General features: G+C 35.6%; 1 protein-coding gene across 2 annotated transcripts in view; it reads left to right on the forward strand.

Annotated features, from left to right (window-relative positions):
• LOC111149134 (ArfGAP with RhoGAP domain, ankyrin repeat and PH domain 2) overlaps positions 1-13,471 on the forward strand; it is a 185,229-nt gene extending 171,758 nt beyond the window's left edge. For both annotated transcript variants that reach the window (XM_022506074.1, XM_022506073.1), the window contains 2 exons: positions 3,130-3,264; positions 11,223-13,471. In XM_022506074.1, coding sequence (XP_022361782.1) covers positions 3,130-3,264; positions 11,223-11,606 — 519 coding nt within the window. In that variant the 3' untranslated portion in view covers positions 11,607-13,471. The remainder of the gene's footprint in view (positions 1-3,129; positions 3,265-11,222) is intronic.
• The last annotated feature ends 1,593 nt before the right edge of the window (positions 13,472-15,064 follow it).

Genomic DNA, 15,064 nt, shown 5'->3' on the forward strand with positions numbered 1-15,064 from the left:
CAAGTTAGTTAACATATCGTGTATCATTAGTTTCAGGAGTAGAATGTAGTGAATCATCTCTTACATACCCCACATACAGTGGGCTCATCACAAGTGCCCTCCTTAATGCCCATTGCTGTTTTACCCATACCTCCACCCCCACCCTCCATCAACCCTCAGTTTGTTCTCTGTAGTTAAGAGTCTCTTATGGTTTGCCTCCCTCTCTGTTTTTATCTTACTTTATTTTGAGGAAGGTGATTATCAGACCAGCAGAGGCCCTGAGCAGACACGCTTATATGGCTAAAAGATGCAGGGAGAGTAGTATATTTCATGGAGGGAAAATGAAATTCTTCAGTGATTACTAGTAATGTTTAAAATTAAATCAGTGAGCTCACCTTCAGTGAGTTAGGGTGGGATATTCAAAGTATAGGGGCAGAGGAGAGGTGAGAAATAATCTTCAGAGAGTGAGAAAGACGATTGTCCTGTAGTAGAACTTCAACTTAATGCTGAGCTCTTGCCTGACTTTAAGGTTAAATTTAAAATGAGATAAATCTATAGAGTAACCATCTTTTTTTCTTTCTTCATCAATTGGTAGGCACCCATAGAGTAAGTAGAATTGGGTATAACTAGGTTGGGGGCTCTGCCAGGCAAGTATGATGAAAGGAGAAGGAGCACAGGAATTGAAGATATTGATAAGCAGGTGAGCATACTTAATGACTATGAAACCTATGACAGGCTATCAAGGAAGTGGAGGAAGATGTGGAAAGTAGAATGATGGTAGAGAATAGATTGGAGGTCTCAAGGAGTCCAAAGAAGTGAATGAAACTAAATTGTTAGCTGGAAAGGTAAGAGGTCAAGCTCAGAAAGAGTAAGAAGCAAACTCAAGTTCTTACAGCATTTTTCACAATTGCAAAGGTACAAAAATGACCTTGGATCATGTCTAATGACCTAAGTCCAAGGATGAATGGATAAAGAAAGTGCACACACAACTAAATATTATTCATCCTTAAATAAGAAAGAACTCTTGTCATCTATGACGACACAGGTGAACATGGAGGGCATTATGCTGAGTGAAATAAGCCACACAAAGATTGCAGTATTATATGTGGGATCTCAAAATAAAAGTCGAACTCCTAGAAACAGCGGAAAATGTGTTGCTGGGTGGGTAGGGGAAGCAGGGAAAGTTGGCAAAAGGGTAAAAACTTTCAGCTGTAAGATGAACAAGGTTTGAGTTGCTCATGTAGAACATGGTCACTGTTGAGATAGTTGATAATGCTATACTGTATCATTGAAATTTGTTAGGAGCAGCACTTAAATGTTCTCACCAAAATAGATGATAGATGTCTTAATTGACTGGATGGAGGAGAATCCTTTCACAGTGTATACATAGATCAAATCATCACATTGTGTATTTTCAGTAGCCTACCATTTTGTCAGTTATGCCTCAAAGCTGGATGGGTGGGAAGAAATAGAAAGTGGGCGATAGAACTGAAGATTTTGGGGTGTGATCACTGGTTATAATAATGAAAGTATGATCCTCAGCTCTATGATCCATCAGCAGAAGGACCCTTAAGGTCACTTATAAATAACTGTAAAGTGTCAGAATGTATTACTAGATAAAATGTTTTGCATGTTGGGAAAAATACCTCTTGGATTAATCTGTTAACTAATTAGCCAGTATACACAATGTAGTATATCCTTTCAGAAAAAGAAATACATATTTGAGACTGTGTTTGCTTTTAGATTTCTCTGAATATCATTTGGCACATATAGTATGCCTCAGTGAGTACAAGTATAAGCATAATCCATAAGGGTAATGAGTACTTTCCTGCCACTTTTTTTTTGAGCTTTACATGTTGGGAACATCCCAATTATATAACATCAAAATTATTTTTACCATGTTTGCGGCTGTGACATAAACATAGCATTATGAAACTTATAACTTTCTTTCTGAAATATTTGCTAATCTACCATTACAGATTTGCTGAACCAAAATAAATGCTACACTAAAATTCAAGGGCAGATCTAATGCATATACACTCAGCCTAGTAATAAAGAATACACTGTAGGATCATTGAAGATTAAATGAGATTATGTACACTGGTAAGCACCAAGTCTGGCAGTATGTCCCTCAGTATAATCTTGCCATTAATTATGGATACACAGTCAATATTAGTTGAAATGAATTCTTTGCTATAAAACACATTAAAATACTAATTACACTGTAAGACAGGAATGTGTTGAATCATAAGAAAAGGCATTTAGCTGTATACTTTGCCAAAAGGTTTTCATTTCGTCAGAATATCTGTAAAGCTTATCATTTTATAATTGGTATTCTATATTTCTTTCATAGATTGTTGTCTGAAAATCAGTTTGCTTTTGCCAACTTCTGAAAAGTTAATCTACACTGAGGAGTAGAAAAATTCTTTTAAGGTTTTTCTTTTATATGCATATCTGAAGGATTTATCACTCAGGGGCTTATATTTTTATCAGTGGATATTTCTCCCCATTGCATAATTAATTTCTCTCCAGTCATATCTATATTTCAGTTAGCCAGAATATGTAGTCAATAGGTTGAAAACAAATGTGCCATATTCTCTGTTGTACAGTGATTTTCAGTATAAATGTCTGTGTGCAAGGTAATTTCTTTGGAATTCAGTTAGATGAAAAAGTAACATTTTTCAGAAGGTCATAAAATGAGGCTAATTTTTCTGATAGCTGTGCCTTAGGTTGAATTGAGGTCTATGGGGTTAAATTATTTTTACACTAAAGTTCTCTTTGGTGGAGGGAGAAAATGGATGCATAGTTACTTTGATTACAGGGCTGAGAAATACAGACAAGTGTATTTTTTTCCCAGAAAGAGATTTGCCAGTTTCCTCAATTATTTTCCTCCTTTTGATTTGATAAGTAGTACAGAAGCCATGTACTTGAAACTTAGAAATTGAACTGAGACCTCAAAGCTCTGTTCACTTAAGAGTTTTACATCCTGAAGCGGTGTTCCTGTCAGAGTCAACAGCATAATTTCAAATGGCATTCTCGTGGAAAGCAGATCATTTGATTTGGATATATGGAAAAGGAGCCAAGTGATTCTAACATGATATACCACGTAATAAAATCACACACCAACAGCAAGAAATTGTGTTTCCACAGCATGAAAATGATATACGGCCACCAGCTGGAAAGGAACGAAAACGGTCTATAACCAAAAATCCCAAAATTGGAGGTTTGCCTCTAATTCCCATCCAGCATGAGAGAAGTACAACCCAAGCCCGGAGAAATATAGAGGTAGGTTAGGATTTTATTTGTTTTATATTAATTATAACATTTGTTTTCTTGTGTCTTAATGTGATTAAGTACATTAGTTACTTCTTTGGCTTCAAAAGCACAACAGTAATCTTTGGAAAGCATAGTAAAAATCATATTCTGCTAAGAAAACATTATGAGTAACCCTGTGCTCCTTCTTTAAGTTTTATATTATAACTTTTCTTAAAGAGTTTTAATAATGTCATTGACCATCCAATTAAATATGCTTAATACCACTTATTTTCTTATCCCTCACCTAACCAAGCAGTTTTAAAAGTGTATACAGAAGTCCACATGGTAAATCACAACCTCAAATTAGTCTTACAAGTTCACTTTTAATACCCTTAAAGTGAGCCCAGGACCAATTATGTCTGGAGCCATGGTAACTAGACTTTCTAGTAACACAATCAAATTCCAGTGGTTTGGGAACTGATGGGGTGTCCTGGTTAATTTAAAGGACTGCACGATGACCTCTGAGCATCAATAAAAAAGACCTCGCATCTTTCAGGAAAGCGGCTCTTTGTTTTCCTTCTCACCTTGCGGGGTGGGGAGAACATAGCATCAATCTTGACTTGAAGTTCAGTCTTTTCAGGAAAGGAGAAAATCTGTTTGCACTCAAAAGTCATTAGATACTTTGGGATTAATGCATGTTTCCGTGCCCTAATTGAGCCCCTCAAAGCAAAAAGAAAAGCACGTAAAAGGTGTTATTTCCTTGGGGTTTGGGATTGAGCTGTTTGGATCTCTTTCAAACAAATAAAATGCCTTTAGTCTCTTAAAAGAAGTTAATTTAATGATCAGATTTAAAAAATATTTTTCCAGGGTGCCTGGGTGGCTCAGTGGGTTAAGACTCTGCCTTCGGCCCAGATCATGATCTCAGGGTCCTGGGAACGAGCCCCGCATCAGGCTCTCTACTTGTCAGTAAGCCTGCTTCTCCCCCTCTCTCTCTGCCTGCCTCTCTGCCTACTTGTGATTTCTCCCTCTCTCAAATAAATAAAAAATCTTTAAAAAAATTTAAAAAAATAAAAAATATTTTTCCACATAGATCTTTTCCTTGAACATTTACCCCTATTTATTCTTCTTCACTGAAAGATAAAAGTTGTGAAAATAATGGTTATTTCCCTTGTCGCCTGTTCAGTCCTTCTACACATAGAAGTTTTCTTGGTTTAAAAAAAAAAAAAAGTATCCTGCACAGTTACAGGTTCCTCAGCTAATCTAGAATCTTAAAATCTAAGGGTCACATTTCCCAAGAACCCAAATAAGGAAACATAGTTTGAAGAAATGCAACAAACGTAGGGAGCAGACATGCCCTACTTGGACCCCAGCTCCTCCTGATGTTGCTTTAGGATCAGTTATGGAGCAAAGCAAAAGATAAATTATTAGGACCAAATCTAAATACATTAACCAATATCCAGTATAGAATTAGGATGATAACTAAATATATAGTATAATAGTTTCTTACCTAATCTCAGATTTAGAATTTCAGAGACAATTTTTTTTTTTCTGTTTTAGCATACTTAAGATCAGAAAACTGATGAACTCCAAACTACAAAGAACTTATTATAGGCTCTTAAAACAATTCCATGAAATTGTAATTGCAAGTATTTAAAACTAAATTAACCTTTTTGTAAATTTTGTAAATGTGGAGATCCAACAAATTTGGCAAAGAAAAATTTTACATGTTCTAATGTTGGTAAAACATGGGTAGTTTAAAAAGCATTAAAATAGAAATTGAACCATTGAAATGTTTTCTATAGAATTAGAGTCATGTAAATATTTAAGAAAATATATTTATAAAATGAATAATCACTTTTGATCCTTTGCATTAAAAAGGGAAAATGGTTTAAAATACTGATAAATGGGGAACATCTAGGTGATGCATTCAGTTAAGCATCCAACTCTAGGTTTCAGCTCAAGTCATGATCTCAGGGTTGTGAGATCAAGCCCCACGTTAGGATCCGTGCTCAGTGAGGAGTGTGCTTGGGTTTCTCTCCCCCCTGCACTCTCATTAATAAGTAAATAAATCTTTAAAAATGTGTATTGCTAAGTAGGATATAGTCATAATAAAAATGTAGTAATCTCAATGGTGACATATTCAAGAATTGTTTTCAAACAAGATGTTTGCAGATTGGCAAGTTTGGTGCTTTGGCCACTTGGTAATTTACCATTTCAAGTCTTGTGCTCGCTTCAGCAGCACATATACCATTTCAAGTCTTGATTTCATGAGGTTCTATTAAAATTCATGTGAGGATACCTCATTCAGGTAGGAAGTCTTCCTGGAAAAAGCAACTTCTAAACTTGAGTAGTGAGCTAGCTGAATAAGCCAGGGAAAGTAAGTTGTCAAGAAAAATCACACACAAAGAGGCAAACATAGTGCTTAAGAATGCACACACTAAGTCCTACCTGCGATTGAGGTAATTCCAAACTTCATTGCACTCAGCCTTTTCATCTGTAAGCATGGAGGGATAAAGAAAGACTCTACCTTCTAGGGCTATTGTGATGATTCAGTGATATCATACTTTAGGATTTATTAGAATAATGCCTAGTGTATAGTTAACATTTGAGTAAAAATAACAAGGAACTTGAAAGACAATATGGGATAATTTACTCGTTTCCAAAATTGTCATTTTTGTCATCTATAAAACAAAAACAACGAAAAAAGAAGAATGATTCAGTTCCAGCAGAAAGTGGTGACCTAGAATCTTACCCATTGCATGCTTCTCTCCTCTGCCCCCATCCTAGAGCAGGTGGTTCCAGACAGGCCAACGTGGCATCCATTCTAAATTCCCACTTATTGGGCATATTGGCATTTCTTTGCATTTCTATTTCTGTGTCTTCAAATATAATATACTTTATAGTTTAAATAATCATAATGTTTATTTACTGTGAATAATGCATTTAAACCAGTATCGTGAGGATTACTGATAGGATTATATTTTATAGCATGGAGATTATCTACTAAGTGAGTTTAGTAGTGAAAATTATTTAAGAGCATTTCTGCTGCAATCCACATCTTAGTCAATGCACGTTTCAGTATTTTGAGGCTTCTATAACCAGTGGCCTACATCTGGATATAATGGAAAATAGATGTAGGCACATACTAAAGCCACATGAGTCATTTGCTCTATGAACACATTCCTGCATCATGTTCTGACATAGGAACTACTTACTCTCTGTAGGGAGAGGGACTGCTCACCTTGGCTTTCCATTCAAATAACTACTTTTCTGTAAACATTCTTTGACAGATAGTCATCATCTGGACCATGTTAACTCTCACTCCTCTAATTTTATAACTTACCTATCCTTCTTTTTAAATTATTAATGTCTTATCCTGTAAGAACAGTGTACATAAACTACGTCTTTCTTTCCCCACAACATGAAAGGTGCTCTAGCACACCATAATGTTCAAAGCCTCATTGCCCCATCTTCTCAACTTTAAAAAAAAACAAAAAAACATTTTATTTATTTATTTGTTTTTATTTATTTGAGAAAGAGTGTTGAGAAGGGAGAGGGTCAGAGGGAGAGAACCATCAGGCAGACTCCCCTCTGAGCACAGAGCTCAACATAGGACTTGATCTCATGACCCTGAAATCATGACCTGAGCTGAAATCAAGAGTCAGATGCTTAACTGACTGAGCCACCCGTGCACCCTCCCCCACCCAATCCTCTTGACTCTTGGTCATTTTCACCACCTCTCTCCATTTTTGTAAAAGATTACAGCCCTTAGGCTAATATTAAGGTTTACTTAAAATTTCAGCATTCCCCGCATGAATACTTGACCCCTAAATTCTACATCTAAACCCCAGGTCTACCTGTTATGGCTGAAAGATAATGAGAACTGTTAATATGATTTGTAAAATCACTATAGACCCTAAAGACTCCACTAAAAAACTATCAGTAGTGATAAATGAATTCAGTAAAGTTGCAGGATACAAAATTAATACACAGAAATCTGTTCTGCTTCTATACACCAATAACAAAGCAGAAAGAAATAAAATAACCTGGGGAAAAAATATTAAGGAAGTGAAAGACCTCTACTCTGAAAACTATAAAACACTGTTGAAAGAAATTTAAGATGCCACAAATGGAAAGACATTCCATCTCATGGATTAAAGGAATATTATTAAAATGCTGAGTTTCTGAACACTAATGGAATAGCAAAAAGAGAACAATCCCATTTACAGTTGCACCTAGGAATAATCACCTTACCAAAAAGATGAAAGGGGCACCTGGGTGGCTCAGTGGGTTAAGCCTCTGCCTTCAGCTCAGATCATGATCTCAGGGTCTTGGGATCGAGCCCCGCATCGGGCTCTCTGCTCAGCGGTGAGCCTTCTTCCCCCTCTCTCTGCCTGCCTCTCTGCCTACTTGTGATCTCTCTCTCTAAAAAAAAAAAAAAAAAAAAGAAGAAAGATGAAAGACCTGTACTCCAAAAACAGTAACACACTGATGAAACAAATTGAAGATGACACAAATGGAAAGATTTTTCCATGTTCATGGATTGGAAGAACCAATACTGTTAAAATGTCCACACTACCCAAAGCAATCTACAAATTTAATGCAATCCCTATCAAGATACCAATAACATTTTTTACAGAACTAGAATAATACTAAAATTTGTATGGAACTAGAAAAAGAAGCTGAATAGCCAAAGCAATCTTAAGAAAGAAGAACAAAGCTGAAGGTATCACAATCCTAGATTTCAGGATATACTACAAATGTATAATATCAAAACAGTTTGGTACTAGACAAAAATAGACATAGATCAATGGAACAGAATAGAAAACCCAGAAACTGAAAAGCAGAAAACACTACCCAACAGCAAAAAGACACTCTCTTCGATAAATGGTTTTGGGAAAATTGGACAGCTACATGCAAAAGAATAAAACGGGACCACTTTCTTATACCATACACAAAAATAAATTCAAAGTGAATTACAGACTTTAAATGTGAGACCTGAGCTATAAAGCTCCTAGAATAAAACAGAGGCTTTTATGCTGGTTTAGCAACATATTTATGGTACATCTCGATCAGGAGAAACAAAGCAAAAATAAATTATTAGGACTATACCAAATAAAAAGCTTTTTGCACAGCAAAGGAAACCAACAAAGGCAACCTGCCAAATGGGAGAACATATTTGTAAATGATATCCCCAATAAGGGACTAATATCCAAAATATATAAAGAACTTTCACAACTCAACACCAAAATAACAGATAATCCGATTAAAATGGACAGAGGACCTGAATAAAGAGTTTTCCGAAGACATCCAGATGGCCAACAGAAACATGAAAAGATACTCAACATCACTCATCATCAGGGAAATGCCAGTCAAGACCAAAATGAAAACAAAACAAAAACAAAAACGCAGTGAGATGGCACTTCACACCAGTCAGAATAGTTGGTTTCCAACAGACAGGAAATAGCAGATGTCAGGCTGTGGAGGAAAAAACCCTCATTCACCTTCCCCTGTTGGTGGGAATGCAAGATGGTGCAGCCACTATGGAAAGCAGTATGGAGTCTCCCCAAAAAACTAAAAATAGAAATACCATACAATTCAGTAATTCCACTACTGTGTATTTACCCAAAGAAAATGAAAACATTAATTCAAAGAGATAGATGCACCCCTATGTTTATTGCAGCATTATTTTTACAATAGCAAGTTATAGAAGCAACCCAAGTATCCATTGATAGTCAAATGGATGAAGAAGTGGTGCATATGTATTGAATGGAATATTACTCAGCCATAAAAAGAATGAAATCTTGCCACTTGCAACAGCATGGATGGACCTAAAAGATATTGTGCTAAATGGAACAAGTTAGAGAAAGACAAATACGATGTGATTTTATGTACATGTAGAGTCTAAAAAAAAAAACACAGAAACAGATCCATAAATACAGAGAACAAATGGATGGTTGACAGAAGGGAGGTGGGTTGGTAATGGGCAGAATGGGTGAAGGGAAGTGGGAGGTGTACAGGTTTCCAGGTATGGAATGAATAGTTCATGGGAATAAAAGGCATAGCATAGGGAATATAGTCAAATGATAAAGTAGCAGTTTAGGATGACAGATGATAGCTATGCTTGTGATTAGAGCATAACACAGACTTGCCAAATCACTATGTTGTATGCGTGAAACTAATGGAATGCTGTGTATCAACTATACTTCAATTAAAAAAAAAAGTCTATATTGCTCATTAAATTTCTCCAGGTAAGAGATGTCAAGTGAAACTTAACCTGTTTAATATTTATAAACTCAGTCACAGCCCTATGCTGGTTAGCCATCATTCTCAATAATCTTTCATTTTTTGCAGGAGAGGGGTTATTTTGTTGTAGTGAAGTATACGTAACATGAAGCTGTTTATTTTAACCGTATTTAAGTGTATAAACTTCAATGGCAGTGGTTATATTCACATTATGCAAGCATCACCAGTTTCTCAACATTTTAACATATTCAAATGAAACTTTGGAATTAAGCTAGATACTAAATATTTCATCAGTTTTTACCTGACAGTTATAATCATAATTTTATCTGAAAATTCCAAGTTACAAAAATGTATAAAATACATTTGTGAAAATATTTGTATTCAGCCTGAATTTGTATGTTTCAATTCCACATCTGGATTTGATGGAATTTAGGAAAATAACAGTGTTATATGTTTGAAAAATTTTAGACCTTTCTTTATTCACTATTTAATAAGTTAATGATCACTTTCTAATGATCATGTTAATGATCACATGATTACAGGCACTGTACTAGGCTCACATTTCAGTGAACATATCAGACAAACACCCTGCTTACATGGAGTCTTTCTAGCAGGGCATTCAGATAATCACATTAGATAACTGCCATAGAGTAAACTAGAGAACGGTGGGGTGTTATCTTGTAAACATTACTACATGGAAGATCTTTACTGTTTATGCTACTCACAATTTCATACTTAATGTTATATTACCATTTTCATTACATTTTCTTTCAATATCCGTAACTTAAGTGCTCCTTCAGATTTTTACTTTCTAGGCTTTGCAGTTTTTACTGGGGAAATTTCTGGAGTCGTTTCTTCAGTTCTTGCTTCTTGTGAAAAGAAAAAATAACTTTTCTCTTTCCACTCCATCTACACCCTGAACCAGTTTATTGGGTATCCTTCCCGTGTGGCTCCATCTGCTGTATGCTTCTGATTCTCTGTTGTGTGTCCTCACATCTTATACTTGATTAAATTTTCATCCCTATGATAATCTGATGGAAGTTCTGTATGCCTGAAATTTCCCAGTCACAAGACGTTCTGAACGCTAGTTAGGAAAATGCACCTTTATAGCCCTCAGAACTAATGTGAACTCTAATCCTTGGATTCAAAAGTGGATTTAATACATAACTATGTATTTTTCCGCATTTTCAGGAATGTATCTGTGGGATTCTAATAGGGATTGCGTGGGAGGAAGAGAAAAACAGAGAAAGAAGTTAAACAGATCTGCCATAGAACTTCTCAGCATTTTTAATATACTACTGTGTACTGTAAGTTTCAAAGAAGAGGCTGCAGTGCAAGTATAGAGCATGTCCCCAAATCCTGTGACCACAGACAGGACACCATAGGAATTACAGATAACACGAGCATATGATGCATTCAAGCAGAAATGACCTGGAGGAGGCAGGTTTGAAATGAGAAACAATCTGAATAAGTAACCCGAGAGACTTCTTTGAAGCTGTATGTTAAATGCATGTTAAAATGCATTTCCATGGTCTACCTTTCAGTTGATTTTGTAGCTCTAAGATGCCTGTATTGCTTTCTTGGTTAGTAAATTCCAACGTGCCAGTTCTGTTAAAGTTAAGACCTCAGTCATGGCAATGAGCACGAACATGAGAAGCATCCACGTTTACATGGCATGTATCTTTTAAACTTACCTTGTACCAAGTCTTGCTTTCCTGTGAGATGTTGTATTTTCTTTTCAGAGTGCCAGAGCAGAACTGGAAAGGCTGAGGCTCAGTGAAAAGCGGGATCAAGAGTTGGGGGATAGCAGCTTGAAGGAGAGAGCCTCCATGGTGGCCCACTGCCTGGAGCACAAGGATGAGAAACTTCGAACTCGAACCAGAAAACATCGGAGTTTCAACTGTCTGGAGGACACAGAGGCTGAGGTCTTTCCTGGGCAACAAAAAAGCCATAAAGGCCTCAAGACATTGAGGAAGACTGAGGACAGGAATGGCAAAGCTGCTTTGGACTCTGATAGTAAGTTACCATCAAGGGTAATTGAAGAACTTAGCGTGGTGCTGCAGCGGACCAGAACCCTTCCAAGAGACTTAGAGGACGAGCAGATCTTGCAGAAAGAGATAAAATAGTTTTGCACATTATTTTTTTTAAATATTGTATACTATGTGTGTGCAAACCAGAAACTGAATAGTAAAATTTATGGTTTGTGAGATTTGTCTAGCTATACATAAGCATTTAAATAGCATTTTAAAATATCTATGTACATATGTGATAAGAATAAGATGATGCTTTTTTAGGTCTGAACAAAGCTTGTATAGTTCAACTGTAGACACCCTGGGTTACTTTGAGCCAGCGAAGCTTTTTACAGTAGTCTGTTGAATGGTGTAATTTATGAGCAGAAATCTCAAACTGTACTGTATTGTATAAAATGCTTTGTTTAAATGAAGCCTACAAAACTGTATGTAACACATTTTGCACTTTGAGAAACCCTGTATATTAAGTTACCGTATATGTGTATGTTTTTAGGTTTACATAGGGTCCGCCTTAGGGAAAAGAAAGGGAAGATGAAAAGGGGAAGGGTTTATTTTAGTAGCTGCCTATCAAACATTGGAGTTTTAAAGAGGCAAGGAGTGAACCAAAAACCAAGGAGGTCACTTAAGTTCTGATCCATAGTGAACCAGAATGAATCTCATTAATGGGAAACTGTAAGAAAAAAGCCTGGTGACTGTTTCCCAAGATAGTGTTCAGCCAACAACCATGAATAACGGCAGTGGCCACACTTACCTACGGTATTAGTGAACGACCACAGAGGACACTCACCACACTTCAGTTCTGCAGCAGGGGCTGCTGACAAGAAACGTATGCTGCATTGACGAGTCATTGAATGATGGGACCTGGTATGGATGCCATTTGCACTGTTGCTGTATACATTTTGTTTTAATTCCTTGCTATGGTTTTCATACAAATTCACTCTCACAGGGTTTTGTTTTTTGATTTTTTTCATCGTTGTTGTTTTACTGGGTATTTCCTTTCTTATTTTAAGTAAGGTGGTAATAGGTTTCTCTGCAGTGTCAGAATTAACTGGAAGTTTACAGTTTGTGGCCATTTTAGGGTGAGGGATAGCTTATCCCACTCTTGGTGGCTACCAGTTCACATTTGAACATGTCTCTTTATTTAAGGGAAAAAAAAAAAAAAGTCTCCTCCCGGTACCTAATAAATAATAAGAAAGCCCTCTGTTTTTGCTTCCACGTCAAGGTCAGCTACTGAGTTAGCGATTTTCCTCCAACAGTCGATACTAATTATAGTTCACATTAGGAACAGTGCTTTTCATCAATTTATTAAGAATTTTATTAGGCCTGATGAGTTTTGATTAAAATTATATAGGAAGCTCTATTTCAACCACTTATTTCCCCCCTTTCAGGTGACTTCTTCAGAATCCATTATACAAAGGCCCATACTTTGGTCAGTCCAGTCATAGTATAGTGATATACTCTTAAATGCTCTGAATTTCTTCATTGTGAAATACTGATCACTTATATTTGGTGGTGAAACAATAGTTTACTATGGGTGTATGATATTTATTCCTTAAAAAAAAATTCCAGTCGATTTGGATTTAAAGAAACTGCAGGTCAGTTTATGAAATAGGTATTAGCACTGCTGGGGAGCCTTCACTTAAAGCATGAAATGGTATTTAGGAAAAAAAAAAAATCTAAAATTATTATTCCTAATAAATGATAATATTTATGAGATAAGCAGGCATATGATAGTGTTTGACACTGGGAAAGTATCCAGAGTTTTTTTACCTGCCTTATCTGAATATTTTTGAAACTGGAGCTTAAAATCTAATAGCCCTGTTTCCCTTCCCTTCCTGTGTAATTGTCTCCATTTTTCAAGAGTAAGATAAGGGCTAACGATGACATCTCGTATTTTGAATAAAAATTAAAAATGTTTTACAAGTCCATGTGAATGTGATTGTTTTCAGAAGTTAAAGGTTATTTTGAGATAAATCCACTCTTCTTTCCTCTTTCCTTTTTTGAATATATACTTGAATATATACTTTCCTTTTTCCTCTTTACTTTTTCCTTATTTGAATATATATTTCAAACAAGCTATATCATTTTTTCCCAAATATGTCAGTATGAATATCATTCTACTTTAAATGATGAATATCCACAGATAAGACACAACTATATTGATGGTACTCTTTCATTTCTATAGCCCTAAAGTTAATTACTAGATGCAGCTGTTAAATATTTGACTTCTAAACAAATCATTACCTGATGATTTATGAAAGTGGCACTGAAAACTCAAAAATAAGCAAAAGTAATTGAAGCGAAATTCGACTTGTGTTTCTAACTATAATAGCTGTCAATTTGCACTGTTCAGATGACAGTTTATAGTTCTAAAATACACATCAACTGTTTATTGCCAAAGGAAATATTTTTGAAAATGCATCAAATTTGTTTGAAGAGACTAGTATTCACATATTTTCATGTCTTCTCGAACTTGAAAATCACAATGGGGAAAAGATGATTAAAACTTTTACCATCTTATCAAAATTTGCACCAAGACACTGATAATTATCATATGCGCAAAAAAATAGAATTACATTTATAATGTGAACAATTTTCTGTCATGTGTAAAATCATATTTATTTCTAATTATCTGGAAAACAAATGAATATTAGGTAACAAATTAATCTGTTTTATATCTATTATTATTTGAACAATTTTTTATGGCAAATGTTCTAAGTTATATTGTACATTCCTATCTTCTCTGCCATAGCTACATATGTTCAATGTAAACTTAATTCAGATAGCTCTATAGATTTAAGACCTTTTATGAATTATGAGATTCATGTTCAGAATCTAAGTGTCCTCATTTGAGAAGTGGGAGTAATACCTGTCTTGTAGGCATTTTGTGATAACTAATTTTATATATATATTTATATATGTGTTTGTGTATATGTACATATACACACACGTATCTCATAGAATTTTAATAAATGTTACTTATTAATGTATTAGTTTTTTTAGACCTCCTTTGATTCAATCCCTGAGACTTCTTATTTATTTTCAAATTGTCTCCATCAGTTTTTTTCTTCCCCATGGTTTTTAAAATATGCACTGATAAAACAGATTACCACAGGTTGTGGGCTGAATTGTGTTCTAAAGCCCTTTGTTGAAGACCTAATCCCAAGTACCTCAGAATGTGGAATATTTGGAGATGGGGCCGTGAAAGAGGTAATTAAGTTAAAAGAAAGTTGGTGCGGGACCTAATCAAATCTGACTGGTGTCCTTAAAAAAAAAAAGGAAATTTAGAAACTTGAAGAAACACCAGGGATGTAATGTGCGCAAAGAAAAGGCCATGTATGTGAGGACACACCAAGAATGTGGGCCTCTGCAAGCCAAGGAGATAGCCCTCAGACAAAACCATCTAATATCTTGATCTTAGACTTCTAGCCTCCAGCACTGTAAGGAAAAGCCCTATTGTTCAAGCTACCCCGTCTGTGGTATTTTCTTAATAAAAGCCCTAGCACACTTTTATGTTAAATCTTAATATAGGTGTCAAACAGAGTACTCCCTGA

This window comes from Enhydra lutris, unplaced genomic scaffold (assembly GCF_002288905.1).
Source record: "Enhydra lutris kenyoni isolate GAN:26980312 unplaced genomic scaffold, ASM228890v2 scaffoldscaffold21, whole genome shotgun sequence".
NCBI classification, from domain to species: domain Eukaryota; kingdom Metazoa; phylum Chordata; class Mammalia; order Carnivora; family Mustelidae; genus Enhydra; species Enhydra lutris.